Source organism: Podarcis muralis, chromosome 7, assembly GCF_964188315.1.
Source record: "Podarcis muralis chromosome 7, rPodMur119.hap1.1, whole genome shotgun sequence".
Lineage (NCBI taxonomy): Eukaryota > Metazoa > Chordata > Lepidosauria > Squamata > Lacertidae > Podarcis > Podarcis muralis.
In genome coordinates this window covers 8,596,600-8,616,518 of record NC_135661.1, presented here as the reverse complement: position 1 = coordinate 8,616,518, position 19,919 = coordinate 8,596,600, and the positions used below count along the sequence as shown (strand labels likewise).

Here is a 19,919-nt window from a genome sequence, read left to right as displayed (position 1 = left end):
TTTAAAGCCCTAAACAGCCTCGGCCCAGTATACCTGAAGGAGCGTCTCCACCCCCATCGTTCAGCCTGGATATTGAGGTCCAGCTCTGAGGGCCTTCTGGCGGTTCCCTCACTGTGAGAAGTGAGATTACAGGGAACCAGGCAAAGGGCCTTCTCGGTGGTGGTGCCCACCTGGTGGAACACCCTCCCATCAGATGTCAAGGAAATAAACAACTATCGGACTTATAGAAGACATCTGAATGTAGTTTTTAATGTTTGAAGTTTTATTCTGTTTTTAGTGTTCTGTTGGGATCCACCCAGAGTGGCTGGGGAAGCCCGGCCAGATGGGTGGGGTATAAATATTATTAATATTATTAATAATATTAACCTACTTGATCAGGCCAAAGGCCCACCTTGTCCAGTATCCTGTTCTCACTGTGTCCAACAGCTGCCCTAATGGGAAATTGGCAAGTAGGTCAAAGCACAGGAACACTTCCCCTCCCCTGGCTTCCAACAACTGGTATTCACAAGCATTACTTGTGTGAAACTTTCATCCTTGGTGCCCTGTGTTCTGCTGCTTTGGAAAACGGGCTGCTTTGCAAAACGTTAACATTGCTGTAAATCCTTTCTCGGTAGACTCTGGGTTGTCATCGCCCTCTGTGGAATTCTATAAAAATGCTCAGTGTCTGGTCACGGCCGTAGTTATCCAGCTGCTGCTTACAAGGCTCTTGTAATCAGGGTCCACCCTCATCCCCGCTGGGATATTCATAGTGGCATCTTTCTTTGACACTTGCCTTTGTGTCTTTGGCCCACGATGGGTGGGGGTGGGCACATGCTGGTGAAATTCGGGACTGGGGCTGGTGGAGGAGGAGGCGGTAAACACTTTGCAACATTCGTTGGATCCCCTGCTTGTTCTTTGTTCAGACTCTCCAGCAGCAAGAATGCAAACTCCTCTACAGCCGTAAAGAGGGGCAGCGGCAGGAGAACAAGAACAAGAACAGATACAAGAATATTTTGCCCTGTGAGTACTGAATGCTCTGTCCTTGCCTCTTCCTCAAAGCCGAGATTCCTGGCCAGTAAGATTCACCCAGTTAACCTTTGAGCTCTCCTGTCTGTTGGTGAGAATGTGCAGCCTTCTGTTTCTGGCACTTCCAGTTAAAAGGGTCTCTGCTAGCAGGAGAGGCCCCTTTCCATGCAACTCTGGGGAGCCTTTGGAAGGCCCTCTTCAGCCTGGTAATAATAATAATAATAATAATAATAATAATAATAATAATAATAATAATAATAATAATAATAATAATAATAATTTATTTATACCCCGGCCATCTGGCTGAGTTTCCCTCCTGATGTGGCTGGAGCTCTCAACTCCCACCATCGCTGGCCATTGGCCATGCTGGCTGGAGTTCATGGAAGTTTGAGCCGAGCAATGTTCAAACATTTCCTTTGAAAAGTACGTGGAAACTTCAGCTGGTCCAGAATGCTGCGGCCAGACTGCTGACGAGGCCAAACTGTTAGACTGTTGAGTCATAAATATTTTTAAAAAAATATTCACCCCCCCCCCCCAGTTTTTAAAAGAAGTTTTACAAAGATACAAATCCAATATTTTCCCAATAAACATGTATATTTTGACTTCCCACACCCCTTTTGCAGTTTCTTATATTTCTAAAATTCGTAACACTGCATTTCCTTTGTTATGCCAATTATTAATTACTCCCTGGTTTTCCTTTAACATAAATTTCAACTGCTTGGTTTTAAGTTAATCCTGCTAATGAACATATGTGTACAAAAACATTTCAGATAATCCACAAATTTTCCCCAGTCTTTGATAAAGCTTTTTGGTTTTCCTGGTTTCTTATTGCTCCCTAAAGTTTTGCCATTTCTGCATAGTCCATTAATTTAGTCTGTCACTCCTCCTTGGTTGGTGCAGAATCTTCTTTCCATCTCTGAGCATAAATGATCCCGGCTGCGGTAGTAGCATACATAAACAGAGGTGGTGTGGTTTGTTTGTTTTTTGGCCTTAGGTAACTCTGTACCAATTATCCCTAAAAGAAAAGCTTCTGGTTTTTTAATAAAAGTTATTTTAAACATTTTCTTCAGTTCATTATAAATCATTTCCCAGAAAGCTTTTGCTATCTTACAAGACCGAGGACTGTTGACTCATACTAACCAGGTTCTGGCTAGTGTATCTTCAGGAGGATGTGTGTGGCTATCACATTTGGCCATCGCAGGCTGGCTTACAGTAGGGATGGGAAGGCAGGTGGGAGGAGGAAGGAGAAATTGAAAAGAAATGAGGCAGTTTCTCCTCCTGTCTGCTTTCCCATTCCACCTAACCTCAGCCAGCCATGACAGGTAAGGCTGGTTTTCAACTGGCGTGTAATTAGCTCATTTTGCCTGGAGAGAAATTTCCAGCTCACGTTCTCTCTAACACAGAGAATAAACTTCTGTAATGCTTTTTTCCCTGGTTGCCCGGGCACAACTGTGGTTCGCCCGAGGCAACCAGCAGGGTAGCAGTGGACAAATAATATCTGACATAGCAATTGCTGGTTGTAGCTGTTTAATAAGGTGTGCCTTTGTTTTCCCCTTCCCTCCTTCTAGTTGACCATACCAGAGTTGTCCTTCATGACGGTGATCCGAATGAGCCTGTTTCTGATTACATAAATGCCAATATTATCATGGTAAGGGTGTTGGTGGGGACCCCCCTCCTGCCTCTGGGAGACTTGCAGACTTAATCTTTACTGTTGAGGAGAGGGGTGAGTCTGGAGGAGCATCCCCTACCAGATAGTTAGTGGACCCCATTATTACCTGTTGGTTGGACAGTGTTCTCGAAGCTGCCAACATGAGTTTGACGAAACTGCGGGAGGCAGTGGAAGACAGGAGTGCCTGGCGTGCTCTGGTCCAGCGGGTCACGAAGAGTAGGACATGACTAAACAACTAAACAACAACAACAACATTATTACCTGTCTGGTGTGGATAGGGGAGGGCCAATCCTGGGATAAGTTAAAATTTTGTTGTTGTTTAGTCGTGTCCGACTCTTCGTGACCCCGTGGACCAGAGCATGCCGGGTACTCCTGTCTTCCACTGACTCCTGCAGTTTGGTCAAACTAATGTTAGTAGCTTCAAGAACACTGTCCCACCATCTCGTCCTCTGTCGTCCCCTTCTCCTTGTGCCCTCCATCTTTCCCAACATCAGAGTCTTTTCCAGGGAGTCTTCTCTTTAGACTGGACTGCTACAGGTGGGGGATCAACTCCCAAGAGACTGCGATCTGCTCACTGTATTGAAATGCTGTCTGCGATCTACCCATTGTCATCGCCAGGCAAACTTGTGAGCATTTTTTGGGGGGGAGCAAAAGTTGTTGAGCTTTTCTTAGGGGAGACTTAAGTCCATGGATGCAAGGCAATTGACCGGAAGATCGTGATCGACCTGTTGGACATGCCCATGTTATATGACCCCCCCCCCCATTTTCTATGAAATAATGTATTCATGCCTGTATATATATATTTCACTGTAAGTTGCTTGTCGACCCTTTAGGTGACAAGTGGCTTATAACAGTGTGCAATCTCACTGTATACAAGTTGTACAAGTGACAATACAGTGGTACCTCGGGTTAAGTACTTAATTTGTTCCAGAGGTACGTACTTAACCTGAAACTGTTATTAACCTGAAGCACCACTTTAGCTAATGGGGTCTCCTGCTGCCGCCGCGCTGACGCTGCACGATTTCTGTTCTCATCCTGAAGCAAAGTTCTTACACTGAGATACTATTTCTGGGTTAGCGGAGTCTGTAACCTGAAGCGTATGTAACCTGAAGCGTATGTAACCCAAGGTACCACTGTATAGTATTTCAATAACTTAATTATTATTCTTATTTTGCAGCCGGAGTTTGAAACCAAGTGCAACAATGCAAAGCCCAAGAAGAGCTACATTGCCACCCAAGGCTGCTTGCAGAACACCGTTAACGACTTCTGGAGGATGGTGTTCCAGGAGAACTCGCGCGTGATCGTTATGACGACGAAAGAAGTCGAGAGGGGAAAGGTAAGGCGCCCACGCCTCTCAGGGGATCTTGCAATGCTGATCAGCCTCTGAGCATATCAAAACAAAATTTAAAAAATCCTTCCAGTAGCACCTTAGAGACCAACTAAGTTTATTATTAGTATGAGCTTTCGTCTCAGGGTGGATTTGATTTACTTCCATCAGCCTCCACATCACATGGCCTCTCTGTCTGGGGCTGATGGGACTTGTAGCCCAAAACATATGGAGAACCTTCAGTTGACTGACATTGACGAAACCAGCAGCCCACCACCCTGTCTTGTTTTCCAGAGCAAGTGCGTAAAATACTGGCCAGATGAACACGCCCTAAAGGAATACGGTGTGATGCGCGTCCGAAATGTCAAAGAGAGTGCGGCTCATGATTACACGTTACGGGAACTCAAGCTTTCAAAGGTTGGGCAGGTAAGTCTGTGAAGTTATTTCTTTAGTTCTGGCCATCCTCTGGCTCATATTCTTCAAATGTGGTATCAGCCAGACCTAAAGAAGAGCCCGCTTCTGTCCCGTATATGTTTATTTGTTTACATACAGCTATTCATTAAAAAAATATATCAGAGCAGTTTGTACCAATAGTACAAAAACCGAAACCATATAAAAATGATAAAATCAGAAGTCAGCTAACGGTTGGAAATCCTTAACTGCCTGCAAAGGCCTGACAGAATAGAAAAGTTTTTAGCAGTTGTTTAAAAAGTTGAACCAGGAAGTGCTTGCTGAATCTCCATTGGCAGGGAGTTCCACAGAACTGGGCCAATGGCATAAAAGAAGCCTCTCCAACTTGGGGAACGATCAACAGTGCTCCTGAAGATGATATCAGTGATTGAACTGGGATATAAGGCAGTCCCTGAGATACCCTGGAGCTAAGTTGTTCAGGGCTTTGTAAATTACCGTATTTTTCCAGCTATAGGGCGCCTCCATGTATAAGACGCCCCCTATTTTGGGGGACTCAGATTTAAGAAAATCCACCCTCGGCACTACCCATGTATAAGACGCCCCCTAATTTTGGACATTCTTTTTTAGGGGAAAAACCTAGTCTTATACATGGAAAAATATGGTAATACAAAGACCTTGAACCTGGCTCAGCAGCTGGAGCTTCCAAACCAGACTGCAAGGGCAGCCCCACACAGACCACATTGCAGTAATCTATCCTTGAGGTTACCAGTGCATGGACTGCAATGCTCAGCTATCCTATGGATGCCCATATTGTCCCTCCCTTTCTGCCTGCTCATTCGTCTCCCCCTACTGTTGAAAACTGTGAGATGCTCCAAGCAGTGAATTCTTTCTCTCTCTCTCTTTGCTTCTGCTCCTCTGAAGGCCCCACAGGTGCACGAATGCCATAGGATGATAATATGGCCTTCCTCATTCAGGTGCGCTCCACATATTGTTGGACTCATATCCTCTCCAGTCAGCATGGCCAATGGCTAGGGATGATGGAGCCTAAAAATACTGGCAGGGCACCAGATTGGGAAAAGCTGCAACTGCACAGATGTGGCTATAGGAATAACAATAATTTGAGGCTTCGTTTAGCAAGGGAGCATGGGCTTTCATGCCCCAAACTTTCTCTTTTTATATAAAAAGAAGAAAGCAAAAGAAAGGGAAAATGTGAATTTGTGTGTGTTAGGTAGACACTGCCATAAGAACATATGGAGAACCAGTGGCCCTCCAGTCCAACCAGGGATAGCTCCCCCCCCCCCATGAAGTGGGGTGAAGCAGCTGCTATAGGCAGATGAAACTCCCGGGGGGGGGGCCCACGGGTGTCCCCACCAGCCCTGCTGACTCCACGTGAACATGCCCACGACAAGCAGAGAAGCCAGCGCCGATTTCTGGCGAGAGATCTTGCGAGATTCCGGTGAGATTCCTCCCCTGATATTTGTGCTGGTGCCACAAGCGGTGGAGACGGGCAGCTCGGAGGCAGTGTTGGCAGAAAAGGGGGTGACCCGTTGGAGGGTGGGGGTGCCAGCATGGGGGCGGAACTTCCTGTTTCGCCTCCTGCATCAAAATGGAATGTGCCGCTCCTGAGTCCGGCATCCTGTTCTCAAAGCGGCTACAGTGGTGCCCCGCAAGACGAAATTAATTCGTTCCGCAAGTTTTGTCGTCTAGCGAATTTTTCGTCTTGCGAATTATTATTTAGACAAAGGAAACAAAGTTGCGAGACGTTTTCGTCTTGCGAAGCAAGCCCATAGGGAAATTCGTCTTGCGAGGCAACTCGCAAACGGAAAAACCTTTCGTCTAGCGAGTTTTTTGTCTTGTGAGGCATTCGTCTTGCGAGGTACCACTGTAGTTACATGCTTGTAGGAAACCGGAAACCAGGACTCCAGCACAAGAGTCCTCTTCCCTGCTGTGGCTTCCAGCAACTGGCATTCAGAATAATAATAATAATAATAATAATAATAATAATAATAATAATAATTTATTATTTGTACCCCGCCCATCTAGCTGGGTTTCCCCAGCCACTCTGGGCGGCTTCCAACAAGGATAAAAAATACAGCAAAATGTCACACATTAAAAACTTCCCTGAATAGGGCTGCCTTCAGATGTCTTCTAAACGTCAGGTAGTTGTTTGTTTCTTTGACATCTGGTGGGAGGGCGTTCCACAGGGCGGGTGCCACTACCGAGAAGGCCCTCTGCCTGGTTCCCTGTAGCTTTGCTTCTCGCAATGAGGGAACCGCCAGAAGGCCCTCGGAACTGGACCTCAGCGTCCGGGCAGAACGATGGGGGTGGAGATGCTCCTTCAGCAAACATGGAGGCTGAGCATAGCCATCGGGGCTAGTCGCCATTGAGAGCCCTCTTCTCCATGAATTGGTCCAGTTTTCTTTTAAAGCCCCCCCAAGTTTCGGCCATTGCTGCTTCTTGTGGGAGTGAGTTCTGTAGTTCATGCAGTGTGTGAGGAAGGACTTTTTTTCATCTGTCTTGAATGTCTCCTCTGAAAGCAGGCCTTGGTTTGCCAGGAATCCATATAATGTTGGGGGGGCAGTCTGATCTCCTGAGGGAGGGGCTTCTTCTGTAACTGGAGTGCTGCTGTTGAGATGACTCCTTCTCATCTCCAGTGGCGCACCCTCCCCCACCCCCAAAGTGCTCCTTAAAAGGCAGGGAAAGATATTTGGGTGCCATCTCTCCAGGGCAACACCGAACGAACAGTCTGGCAGTATCACTTCAGAACCTGGCCTGACCATGGAGTCCCCAGTGATCCTGGAGGAGTTCTAGATTTCTTAGAAGAGGTTCATCACAAGCAAGAAAACATCTCGGATGCTGGCCCAGTTGTGGTCCATTGCAGGTACTGTGATGCTTGGGCTCTGTCAGGGGTAGGCAGCCTAAGGCCTGTGGGCCGGATCTGGCCCAATCGCCTTCTCATTCTGGCCCGTGGACGGTTCGGGAATCAGTGTGTTTTTAGATGAGTAGAATGTGTCCTTTTATTTAAAATGCATCTCTGGGTTATTTGTGGGGCATAGGAATTCATTCATTCCCCCCCTCAAAATATAGTCTGAGAGACTATAAAAATGGTCTGAGAGACGGTGGACCGGCCCATTGGTTGCTGACCCCTGGGCTATGCCTTTGAGCTTAAGCACAACATTTTTCAAAGCCAAAAGAAGCAGAAATATAAGTTGCGTGTCTGTGTTTTTCCCCTCTTTCCCCCTCCTTCCTAGTGCTGGAATCGGCCGGACCGGAACATTCATTGTGATAGATATTCTCATTGACATAATCAGAGAGAAAGGTGAGTCCCTCTGCTGTTGTGTCAGCCTTCGCCTGCCTGGTGGGTTACAATTTCCATCAGTCCCAGCCAACACAGCTGTATGATGCTGAGGCAGATGGGAGCATGGGCTTTCTGGCGGCAAGGGCTGATGGGCCACGAAGGCAGAGCACAGCCATCATGGCTGGTAGCCACCAATAGCCCTTCTCCTCCATGAATTTCTCCTATCCTCTTTTAAAGCCATTCAGGTTGGGGGCCATCACTGCCTCCTGTGGGACTGAGTTCCAGACATTAACTCTGCCCTGCATAAGAAAGGACTTCCTTTTATCTGCCCTGAATCCTCCATTGTCCAGATTCTTCGCAGTTCCACTTACCGTATTTTTCGCTCTATAAGACGCACCTTTCCCCTCCGAAAAAGTACAGTGGTACCTCGGGTTAAGTACTTAGTTCGTTCCGGAGGTCCGTTCTTAACCTGAAACTGTTCTTAGCCTGAAGCACCACTTTAGCTAATGGGGCCTCCTGCTGCTGCCGCGCCGCCAGAGCACGATTTCTGTTCTCATCCTGAAGCAAAGTTCTTAACCTGAGGTACTATTTCTGGGTTAGCAGAGTCTGTAACCTGAAGCGTATGTAACCCGAGGTACCACTGTAAGGGGAAATGTGTGTGCGTCTTACGGAGCGAATGCAGCCTGCGCAGCTTTCGCTGAAGCCAGAAGAGTAAAAGGGATCCCTCTTGCTCTCCTGGCTTCAGGGATAGCCGCCCGAAGCCTCCTGAGCTGTGCATTGCATTCGCTGAAGCCAGGAGAGCAAGAGGGATCGATCCCTCTTGCTCTCCTGGCTTCACCTCGCTGGAGAGGCGCTGCGCAGCTTTCCCTCTCTGCGCAGCCCCCCTTCAGCGAAGCGGGAGGAGAAATGGAAGGGGCTCCGTTTCTCCTGCCGCTTCGCTGAAGGGGCGCTGCGCAGAGAGGGAGAGAAATTTTTCCTCCCTGTTCTCCTCCAAAAATAGGTGCGTCTTATGGAGTGCAAAATACGGTGCTGTAACTGCTTCGAATGGAGCCCACAAACAAATGAAATTAGAACGAAATGGAGCCTCCAGGCCCAGGAGCAGTCTCTTCTTCAGCCCCAAGTCCTGGAGGCACTTTCTAGAGGCCTCTTCTGGTGGGTCACCGTGGAGAAGAGGATGTAGGGCTTGGTGGGTTCTAGGTCTGACCCAGCAAGGCCATCCTTACTTCCTCGCTCCCACGTTGCCCAGCGTAGATTGCTGCTCTTCAGGAACTTTGGACGTCAGCGGAGAAGTGGAAGTTATTTCGCTGCCGGCATAAGCTGCTACTGGCTTGGGAGCTTAGGTGTGACTTCAGCTGGAATGAGTGGGGCTGGAAGGGTTTTCTCTCGGGTCCTGCCTGGGCATCCCTGTCCTACTGATCCTTTTTACTCCCTGCCCTCCAGGCGTCGACTGTGACATTGACGTCCCGAAAACCATCCAAATGGTGCGGTCCCAGCGGTCAGGGATGGTGCAGACGGAGGCCCAGTACCGGTTCATTTACATGGCGGTGCAGCACTACATCGAAACGCTACAGCGTCGGATCGAGGAGGAGCAGGTAACGCCTCGAGTCGGGCTTTGAAGTGGGGCCGCTTTGGCTAAGGGCGCAGCGGGCGGGAAGTTCCAGTCTTGCCTTTTAGAAATAGGATTGTCTTTCAGATTTTCCTTCGAATTCTGGTTTTAGCATCTGTGTTTGTTGGTTTACGTATTGTGAGTGTATTTTAGTTACCTTGGTTTTAAAAAAAAAAAAGGAACTGGTAAATTTAATTAATAATAAAACTAATATGATAAATAAGTGATCTCCCTTGCCTCCATGTGCTCTCTGTCTCTCTCCCTTTCAGAAGAGTAAGAGAAAAGGCCACGAGTACACAAACATTAAATATTCTTTAGCAGACCAGGCCAGTGGAGACCAGAGTCCACTTCCACCCTGTACTCCAACTCCGACCTGCCCTGAGTAAGTAGATGATCTCCTTCCCTCTCCAAGATCACATGCAAGGGCAAAGTTCGACATCACAGCCCCCAGATACAACGGCAAGCGACACGACTGTGACAGTGATACAGTCATACCTTAGAAGTCAAACGCCTTACGACTCAAACGTTTTGGCTCCCGAATGCTGCAAACCCGGAAGTGACTGTTCCGTTTTGCGAACTGTCTTGGGAACCCGAAAGTCTGATGTGGCTTCCTGCAATTGGAAGCTGCGCCTTGGTTTCCAAACGTTTTGGAAGTCGAATGGACTTCCGGAACGGATTCCATTCGACTTTCAAGGTACAACTGTATGTTAATGAGGAGAAGAAACTTCCAACAAAGGATGGCAAAATACCATTGCAATTGCAAAGTGTAAGTTTCAGCAAGGTTTACAAGGAACCAATATAGGCCCATTTATTATGGTATTGTTGTTGTTGTTGTTATTAAGTTTTTCATCTAAGCAGATGAAAAACAGACAGGCTTCCAGGTAAGATTCTGTTTCCCTTTTTTTTTAAAATTATATTTTTATTGGTTTACAAATACAAAAAAAAGAAAAAGAAAACAACGTTGTACATTGAAACTTCTTAATTACCTCTTAATTCCATTTTTTGACTTACTTCAGTTTGTCTGAACTTCCTTCATTTTATAACTTTTAACACAATCCTACTTATTGCTATTTATTCTGGTGGCTTCAGTTTCATTGTTTATACTTATTATTAGATTTTCACATCACAGAGCTTCCTTAAAACTTACAAACGTAATCTGGTTATCACTTAGTTTTTGCAAATATTGAATAAACTTCTCCCAATCTTCTGAGGTAAGATTCTGTTTCCAAGGTCTTCCTCAGGTGTTAACACCTCTTTGCAGTTTTCACAACTGGGAGGACTTCATCTTCCACTGCTCTGGGCTTATCCATGCGGAGGAAGGCCCAGGATTGCACTGGAAGCAAAAATGCAGGAGGTGGACTCCCCTGGGTCATTCCTGTCCTTGTGCACCATTAAGAGGCTGCCTTTCCTTGTTACCCAAATGCCTAGGCACTGCGGCTTTATCCACATGGAAAGATTTGGCAAGGCTTCTCTTACACTGTATGTAGAACAAACCTTTTGGAGCTATAATGTAAAGGGGCGGGGAAACACCCACCCACACCTGTGCTTCTGCCTTGAAAAGTTTGCAAACAAATGGTCTCATCACAGAAAGATTTTCTGTGTCTCTGCAGGCTTTTTTAAAAAAACAAATAAATGCAAAGTTTGTAGTTTTTTTACTGAGCTTAAATCCTCCTTTCCTGGCTTTAGGAAACATAAAGCACATTTCTTCTGTGCCTGGAGCCTTCCAGATGTTTTGCACCATGATTCCCATCAGCGCCAGCCAGCATGGCTCATGGGGGATGTGGTCCAAAACATTTAGAGAGGATCTGATTGGTGAAGTCTGTTCTGAGTGACCCAGCCTTCCAGCAAACAAACAAGCAAGCAAACAAACAAATGGAAACAGCATCAGCGGAAACCTTTCCTTTGTGTCTCTTCTCTGTTTCCAGTGGATTTTAAAACCCCTTTGCTTCTCCCTCCAGGATGAGGGAAGACAATGCCATGAGAGTCTATGAAAACGTTGGTCTGATGCAGCAGCAGAAAAGCTTCAGATGAGATGAAATGAGCAGCGTTCCTTGTGAGGAAGGCAAGTCCGACTCGGGTTGTGGCGGGGCATAGCAGAGGGTTGCACATTAATGGGGATCAGGTGTGTGCAGGCTGCAATCGAACTACATGCTTGCATTTCCAGATTCACTTCTCACGTGCTCCAGTGAAAGAATCTTGGGAGCAGGGCTGGGAATGACTTCCAGCTGGCACCCTTAAGACACGTTGCTAGTCTTTAGTTTCTGAGCACAATTCAAAGTGTTGGTGCTGACCTTTAAAGCCCTAAACGGCCTTGGTCCAGTATATCTGAAGGAGCGTCTCCACCCCCATCGTCCAGCCCGGACGCTGAGGTCCAGCGCCGAGGGCCTTCTGGCGGTTCCCTCACTGCGAGAAGCAAAGTTACAGGGAACCAGGCAGAGGGCCTTCTCGGTAGTGGCACCCGCCCTGTGGAACGCCTTCCCATCAGATGTCAAAGAGAACAACAACCACCAAACTTTTAGAAGACATCTGAAGGCAGCCCTGTTTAGGGATGCTTTTAATGTTTGATGTATTACTGTATTTTAATATTTGGTTGGAAGCCACCCAGAGTGGCTGGGGAAGCCCAGCCACATGGGCTGGGTTTAAATAATAAATGATGATGATGATGATGATGATGATGATGATGAGGTGGGCCATTGATCTGGCTCAAGATGAAGCAGGTTCTCCATAGGTTAGGGTGGTAGTCCTTAAAGCTGCAAAGCTCAGACAGCTCTAAGACAGGAGTGGCCACCTAGATGATGCTGGAAATATAACTTCCATCATCCATGACCTGTGGTCAGAGCTGTATAGGAGTTGCAGTCCCCAATCCCCTGTCATAGCGCCCTCTCTGTGTATTATGGAGAAAAGCATGAGGTAGTCCAGCATGTGTGCGATTCTACCTTCCCTATTCTCAGGGTAGTATCTCCTAGCTTCACAACAACTTTGTGGGGTAAGTTAGGGCGAGAGAGACTGGTCCAAGACGACACAGCATGCTTTGTTGCTGTGCAGATTTGAACCTGGGTCTGTCCATCCTCAGTCCAATACTCCATCCCCGTTTCACCCTCCTGGCTCCCAAACTTGAGTTCCAGTCAGCCACTTGGGACCCACTTCTAGTTCCTCCCCTATTGTGTGTGATTTCCCTCTGAATTGCAGAACGCAGACGAGCCTGAGCATATGTTTAAAGGCTCTTTTTTTCTTTTCTCCCTTTACAGAACTGAAATACCATTTTCTTTTCTAAGAAAGTGAAGCCAAGTGACTTGAGAAGCGTCCCATGAAGAGGAGTGGACTTTGACAGCTGCATAGAGCCTCTTATTTATGGTGTTTTTAACCCTTCAGTAATAAGCGGAACTTAAGACTATCTTTCGGAGAAACTCCTAATGCCTTTTCTCAACATTGTCTGATTTCTACAGTCCCTGATTTTGTTTTGTTTCCATTCAACTTGCGGTTCTTTTGCCTCCAGTGCAGACCAATACTCTATTGTACTTGAACATTTTTTTCTCTCTCTCTCCTAGATGCTGAGGTTTTAAAGCTGTTTCCAATTAGATATATTTTTTTTTTAAAGGAAAATCCGTTTCTTATACTTAAAAAAGAAATCAAGTAGCACGTCAGGTGATAAACTAATACTTTTTTGTTGTTGGAGGTGTGTGTGTGTGTGTCAGTTGTGCTAATTAGACATTTGTTCCTCCCCTTCTGCCCCCCTTACTCTTGGCCCTGCTTCTGGTGAGGAGCCAGTGACCGTTCTGAAACAGGGCACGTTGATCAGTTAATTTGTTCAAGACTGCAGTCCTCATGGTGTCTGTCTTTCTTGGAAACGACGTTGCTTCTCTAGAACTGCCAATGATGCATGGTTTGCACCAGAGAAAACTAGTTTGTTTCTTAGAGCTTGCTGGGCAACTGTTAAGATGGTTGCTGCTGAATTCTGGGTGTTTCGGTTCGGGTGGTTGGGGGGGGAGACAGAGAGAGAGAGAGAGAGAGAGAGAAAGAAAGAAAGAAAGAAAGGGAGTGGTAGCTAAACTCTAATACTGTGGTCACAATGTTGGTGGCGTTCTGGAGTAAGCAGCCCACCCTCTTTATCCGAGGCTCGTCTGAGGAGCAATCTCCTTTACCGCCCTGCCTGTGAGCATCCCAGGAGCATTCAGCCAGCTGCTGTGTTAAAAGCAGGACACTGGACTAAACTGACCTCTGGTATCACCCAGTGGGTTTTTTCTTGTGTTCTCCGCCCTCTCTCCTTAAGAGGGGCAAGCGGTCGGATCTTCGGCAGTTGCGTTTCCCTGAATGTTGCGTCGGCCGTGTGAAAGGGGAGCTCTTGCTTCACGTTGCCTTGTGAGGGCGGAGGAAGATCTGGGTTCCAAAATGTCTTAGCAGCGTATTCCGTTAAGCGTAGATGTTCTGTGGTTAACATTCTGCCTTTTATTTCAAAGTGCCTTTCCCCTCCTGCCTCCCAGCTCCGAAAGCATCTCTCCCCAGCTGGTGTAGTTTTTTTCTCCTGTCGGTGGAGTGGCGTTCAGCTTCTCTAAGTGGTCCTTTCGCGGCCGTCGAAGCCGTAGCCCATCCTGGAAGCAGCACAGCACCCTTCCTTGGCCAGCCTTTGCAGGGTTTGGGGGTGGGGGTGGTGGCAGGTTCTGATCAGTGGGGTGAGGTGGGGAGGCTTTTTCCGGAGGCCTTTGGTTGGCAGCGTAAGCCAGAGATGCCCTCCAAGGGCTGCTTTTCCCTTTGAAGCTGCATGGGAGGCCGACTTGCTTAGGTCAGTGCTGGAAAAAACTAATTTTAAGGCAGCGCTGTTGGAAAATCAGCCTCTTGTTGCCTTGGCTGTGCATACAGCATTCTTAAATACAATTAGGATTTTTAAAAAATTGTGCACCCAGAAAAACTGCATCCTGCAGTCTAAACAATGTAAATGGAGCAAACTTGCATAATTACTCTGACTTCTAATAATTGGTTCTGTAGTTTTAACTTGACCCCCCCCCCCCCGCAATTTTTACTGGCATTGCTGATTATGGAGGGAGTAATGGGGCTATTAGATTCCCCTGCCCCCCACTGAGATTCTGAGATTTCAGCATGTGTAGCCTGTGCACTTGAAAGAACCTTGAGGACTAGAAACCTGTCTGGTTTTGTGTTTTTTTTCAAAAGAAAGCTTCTCTTGAATCCTTCTCCCCCACCACCTTGATCAGAATCACAGTGCGCACACAGCCATGCTCGTTGCGAGTTCCATTGATTGAATGGAAGGCCAGGAGGAGTGGAAATCTTCAACGTTTACTGTCCTTATAAAAAACAAACAAACATTTTTTGCCCTATCTTCTAACTTCAAATTTGGGAACTCCTGTAACCAGCTATGCCTGAAGTTTTGCATCTTACTCCTAAGTCTAGCTCCCTTTCTGCCTTCTCCTCAAATTTCACCTTAGCATTAGCAGAGACTTTGTTGTAGTTGTGGCCAAGAGTTTGGGAGAAAGGTGTGTGGCAGAGACCCCGAAATTGGACAGATGGTGCCATCTGTCGCTACGAGCAGATGGTACTGGGGTGGGGTGAGGAATTTGGTCCTGGTGGATGAAGCTCCTGGAGGTGTGAGGGTTGGACAAGGGCAATTTTCAGGAGCTGAACCCTGCTTACCCAAGCTAAGGGACAGGGCCATGCCTTACGATGGACCTGGGGCAGCGACCAAAGGCGGGGTCCCCGCTTCGTGTTCTCTTCCTTCCCTTCCTCATACGGAGTAAAAACCTCAACCTGTTTCCTGGTGTCGCAGTGCTAAGTTTCCCTGTGTGCTGTGCTTTGCTCCTCAAAAAATAAATAATTGGGTATTCCTGGCAGGGAAACCAGGGCGCAGTTAAGTTTGCCTGCGTGTTATGAAGGGAGAACTAGACACGGGGACCCCAGTTTTGGCTGCCACCTCACTTTCCTGGAAGAGCCTAGTTCCATCCTGCATCAGCACCCCTGGGTTTCTTCTGATAGGTGGTTCTCAATGGGAATGGGTGAAAGCGTACCCATAGGATGGATATCTGTTTTTAAAAAGAGTGGCCTGAACATTGTTGCTTGCCACCTTTTTAATGTGTTGTGTTGCCTCCTGAGAACTTTGACTTCAATTTCGAGGGGGCTGAAACCCAGTTGTTTTGGGGGGATGACTGAAGGACTCCACAGAATCATCAGCGCTTCTTCTGGTGGACATATCCATCCCCCCCCAGAAGAACGATGCTGAATCCTTCCTTCCTTCCTTCCTTCCTTCCTTCCTTCCTTCCTTCCTTCCTTCCTTCCTTCCTTTGCACCTGCAAAGAGCTGAGTGGAGTGCTGGTGATGTCATTGAGTGCTGCCCCCCCTCCCAACGGTCCCTCACATTTTGCTGCCTGAAACAGTTACTATTATTATTGTTGTTGTTTTGGAAGGCTTGTCAAATGAGAGTTTTAAAGGAACAAAATTCCACCTTGAGCATGGAGCCTCTAGGGAACATTGATGCAACCCTATCTTTCTTAAGACTGACGGGTCTGGCATCTCCTTCCAAAATGCAGTGCTCTGTGATCTCTCCTCTCCTCTCCTCTCCTCTCCTCTCCTCTCCTCTCCTCTCCTCTCCTCTTCTCTTCTCTTCTTTTCCCTCCCACCCCACCCTAGATGTCTATTAGACCACCGGCCGAAATATGCCATCAACCAAACAAACGTTATATGACTCTTGACATGGTGGTCATAATCTTGACATAGAGTGTTCGCCTTTTCTGTCCCAGGAGCTTTTAAAGCAGGAGGATGAATACATACAAGGGTCGGGCCCCCCCTAATCTTTATAGCTGCCCCCCTCCCCCAGCCTGAGTGAATACGGTTCAAGAAAAGCTCTGCTGTGTGATTCTTGCGACTAGGATTTCGGTCGCCTGCCTGGTTTAAGTAGGAACGTGGCATGTTGAATGTGCGGTTATTATTTTTCTCAGAGCACGTGATTACAGAATGTCATTGCTGAAACTTGAAAAAACAAACTCCAAGATGATTGTGCTGAGATGAGAACTTGAATAAGATCTTTGGGCCTTGCTGAAAACCAAAAGGAGACCTGTTCTTGTGGTTCTTGTTTGTTTCTTTAAAAAGCTGTCTTTTAAAAATAAAGACCCTCGCTGTGAGTGCCCTTTTGCGGAAGCAAAACTTTAATGAACTTCCATAGCAATAGGGACACCCAACCCCTTTCCCAGGGATGGGACCCACAGGTAGCAGTATGTTAGGGGGGTGGCTGCATAGATATTGTGTCTTAGAAGTTCTGGACGAAATTTTGTGGACTTGCAAATGGAAGGCGCATGGAGGAATCAGAACAGTTCTTGAATGTATTTTAAACGATCCTTCCTAAATTGATCTCTGAAACAGCCAAAGGCTTCAAGGGTTCTAATGACTTAGTTTTAAATGTCGGGGAAGATTTCTTTTTACATATTTTGGGGGTCAGGGGAATGTTCTTTAATTCTGGAATTGTTTTGACTTTTGAAAAGTCTGCCCTGTCTTTTCTTTTAAGTAGAAAGTTGCAAAATCTGAAACGTGGAATATTTTCACTGAAAAATTGCATTTCCCTGGTCTCGCATGTCCCACCTCCTCCTATTTTGGGGGAGAGCACTCAGAACTCTCCATGGCCAGTTTTCCTGACCTTGGCTCCATGCGAGTGAAATTTAGTGACCCCTCCAGAGGCAGTGATTCCCAGACTCTTGAGGACTGTACGGTAACAGGCTAGTTACCTGCTGGCAAATCTGCTAGCTCTGTAGCAGGGGTGATTGGATCAGTCAGTTGCTGCCAAGGCAGAAAAAATTATCCATGCTCAGAGGAGGCTCTCTGTCTTGTCTCTGCATGCGTTTGGCAGCACATCCAGATCAGTGACTCGTACAGAGGGGCCTGGTGCTCTTCTAAGGGCAGATAACACTTATTCTTTCACATACTCTAAGGCTTTTGGAGTTTGTGAGTGAAGAATGTCTCCTTTTTTCTTATTTAAGAGAAAAGTATTACCTCAGAGTTTGGGAAGCCCTGGCCTCTGAGGATGATCCTTGCACCCGGTGTGCCATTGCTTACTGAATGTTTGATGATAACATACTTCCATTTTTTCACTGACTCTTTAGAAGAAAGCCCCTGTCAGTCTCAACGAAATGTTTTATTCCCCCCCCCCCATGAAATTTCGTGTTTAAATCGATTTTACTTTGTTATTCTGTAGTGAGAAATGATAGCTTCTGTTGTTAAAGGTATGTGGGGAGAAGATAAATGAAATAACTGGGAACTAGCTGGGCTGGAAAACTGGCAAACTAGAAATTTTGAGCAATTTGACGTATTTCTCAGCCCCAGATACTAGGATGGGGCGGAGGCTTTATATCATAATTTTGTGTTGTGTTTTTGTTCTTTTTTCCTCCAAATTTTAATCCTTAATGCCTGTCTTCTTTCTTTAATTTATGAACACCCTTGTGACTTTTTATATATATATATATAAAAAAGTGACGCTAACGGCTCTATGAGAGAAGATCTCTGTTATACTCATCTAGGTTGAAAAATAGCTTTCCCCCTTCCTTATTCTCTTCCCCCTCTTCCAGCAATGTATGAAGTATTGTACCAGAGTATTAAATGAAATGTAATATTTTATTGAGGGGGGAGGGAAGAGAGAGAAAAAGGACCTCAGCCTTCTCCTTTAAAAGGAATGCATATGTCAACAGGTTTTATGTGAATTGTGTACATGTTCCAGATGTGCTCTGTTCTCCGACATCCAGAAGGGGCACAGCTCACAGCCAGACACTTGGCCTGGGCCATCCCCAGCCAAGCCTGCAGGTTCTCGCCGGTGTGTGGGGCTGGTCAGTTCGCCCCCCACTCTGTTTCAAAGCCCTCGTCTTCACTGCCTTCGGTGCCCATGTATCCTGTAGACCCTTTTGCAATCATGTGACATTAAAAGGCAAAAGAAGAAGAAAAAGATCACGTGTAGAAAACTTACTGATTTGTCTTGTCTGTCCCCAGCCTGTATTTATGGGTGTTGAAGTCTGGCTGCGTCGCTGGCTGTGCTGTGTTTTTGTTTTTAATTGCTCCAAGGCTTATTATCCAGAGTAAAAGCATTATTTGTAAAACAACAGAACTTAAAAAATATATATAGGAATAATAAAAAAATCCATTTTCTTATACCTGTTTCTTGAATGCTTTTGTATCACTAATGCAGGGTGATGTTAGTTTGCGTCTGTGGGAATTCTGCGTTAAAACCCCCGAGAATGCAGTTACAGTGGTACCCCGCAAGACGAACGCCTCGCAAGACAGAAAACCCGCTAGACGAAAGGGTTTTCCGTTTTGGAGGCGCTTCGCAAAACGAATTTCCCTATGGGCTTGCTTCGCAAGACGAAAGCCCATAGGGAAATCTCCGGGGACCTCTTTTAAATGCTAGCGGTGGGGAGCAAAGCCTTTCCCCCCCCTCCGGCCTTCAGAAGAGGTCCAGGAAGGCTGGCGGGGGCCGAAAGGCTTTGCTCCCCACCGCCAGCATTTTAAAAGCAGTCCGGGATAGCAGGGAAGCGCTTCCCGCTATCCCGGACGGCTTTTGAAGGCAGGAGAGGTCCGCGAAGCCTGGGCGCGCTGATCTCAGCGCGCGCAGGCTTCGGCATGCCGGCAACTCTCCGCAAGCAGCGGCAGCGCTGCCGCTACTTGCGGAGAGGTCCGGGAAGCCTTGGCCGGACAGCTTTTGAAGGCAGGCGGGGGGGGAGCAAAGACTTTCGCCCCCGCCAGCCTTCAGAAGAGGTCCTGGACCTCTTCTGAAGGAGGGCGGGGGGCAAATGTCTTTGTCCCCCCTGCCTGCCTTCCCGGGAGAGCGGAGAAACGCAGCGCGTTTCTCCGCTCTCCCGGGAGGGCTTTTAAAGGCAGGCAGGGGGGACAAAGACTTTCGCCCCCCGCCAGCCTTCAGAAGAGGTCCAGGACCTCTTCTGAAGGCTGGCGGGGGGCAAAAGTCTTTGTCCCCCCTGCCTGCCTTCCCAGGGGCTTTTAAATCGCCCCGGACAGCGGAGAAGTCCTCCGCTGTCCCGGGGCGATTTTAAAATGCCGCCCGCCAGCATTTTAAGATCGCCCCGGACAGCGGAGAAGCCCTCCGCTGTCCCGGGGTTTTTTAAAATGCTGGGGGTGGGAAGAAAAGCCCTTGTCCCCCCCCCCAGCCTTCAGAAGAGGTCGGGGGACAGACTGTCCCCGGACCTGGTCTGAAGTCTGTTTCCCTAGGAACGCATTAATTGATTTTCAATGCATTCCTATGGGAAACCGTGCATCGCAAGACGAAAAACTCGCAAGAAGAAAAAACTTGCGGAACGAATTAATTTCGTCTTGCGAGGCACCACTGTAGTATAAATTAGGCAGCACTTGTGCATTCACATGGAAATACTTCTCCCATATGCAACTCTTCTTCTTATGGAGAATTTGGTGCATTTGGGCTGGGAATGTAAATAGTCAAGGGTTGAGAGAGAAGAGGTGGGGTTGGTTTCAAACCCCTTGAATGCAGGACGGATATGATATATTGAGGAAAGGTAAGGAATGGTTTATTCCAGGCTACTTGTTCACTTTTAAGTCTTGAGGACTAGAATCTTTTAAAAACTCTCTTAAAATCAAAAGATAAACAAATGCC

General features: G+C 47.1%; 1 protein-coding gene across 2 annotated transcripts in view; it reads left to right on the top strand.

The window, feature by feature from the left end:
- PTPN11 (protein tyrosine phosphatase non-receptor type 11) overlaps positions 1-18,448 on the top strand; it is a 34,080-nt gene extending 15,632 nt beyond the window's left edge. The window contains exons 7-17 of one of the 2 annotated variants that reach the window (XM_077931165.1): positions 903-999; positions 2,574-2,653; positions 3,169-3,300; positions 3,852-4,010; positions 4,296-4,427; positions 7,139-7,293; positions 7,664-7,731; positions 9,151-9,302; positions 9,586-9,698; positions 11,275-11,378; positions 12,565-18,448. In XM_077931165.1, coding sequence (XP_077787291.1) covers positions 903-999; positions 2,574-2,653; positions 3,169-3,300; positions 3,852-4,010; positions 4,296-4,427; positions 7,139-7,293; positions 7,664-7,731; positions 9,151-9,302; positions 9,586-9,698; positions 11,275-11,347 — 1,161 coding nt within the window. In that variant the 3' untranslated portion in view covers positions 11,348-11,378; positions 12,565-18,448. The remainder of the gene's footprint in view (positions 1-902; positions 1,000-2,573; positions 2,654-3,168; positions 3,301-3,851; positions 4,011-4,295; positions 4,428-7,138; positions 7,294-7,663; positions 7,732-9,150; positions 9,303-9,585; positions 9,699-11,274; positions 11,379-12,564) is intronic. The other variant, XM_028741340.2, reaches the window with a different exon arrangement.
- The last annotated feature ends 1,471 nt before the right edge of the window (positions 18,449-19,919 follow it).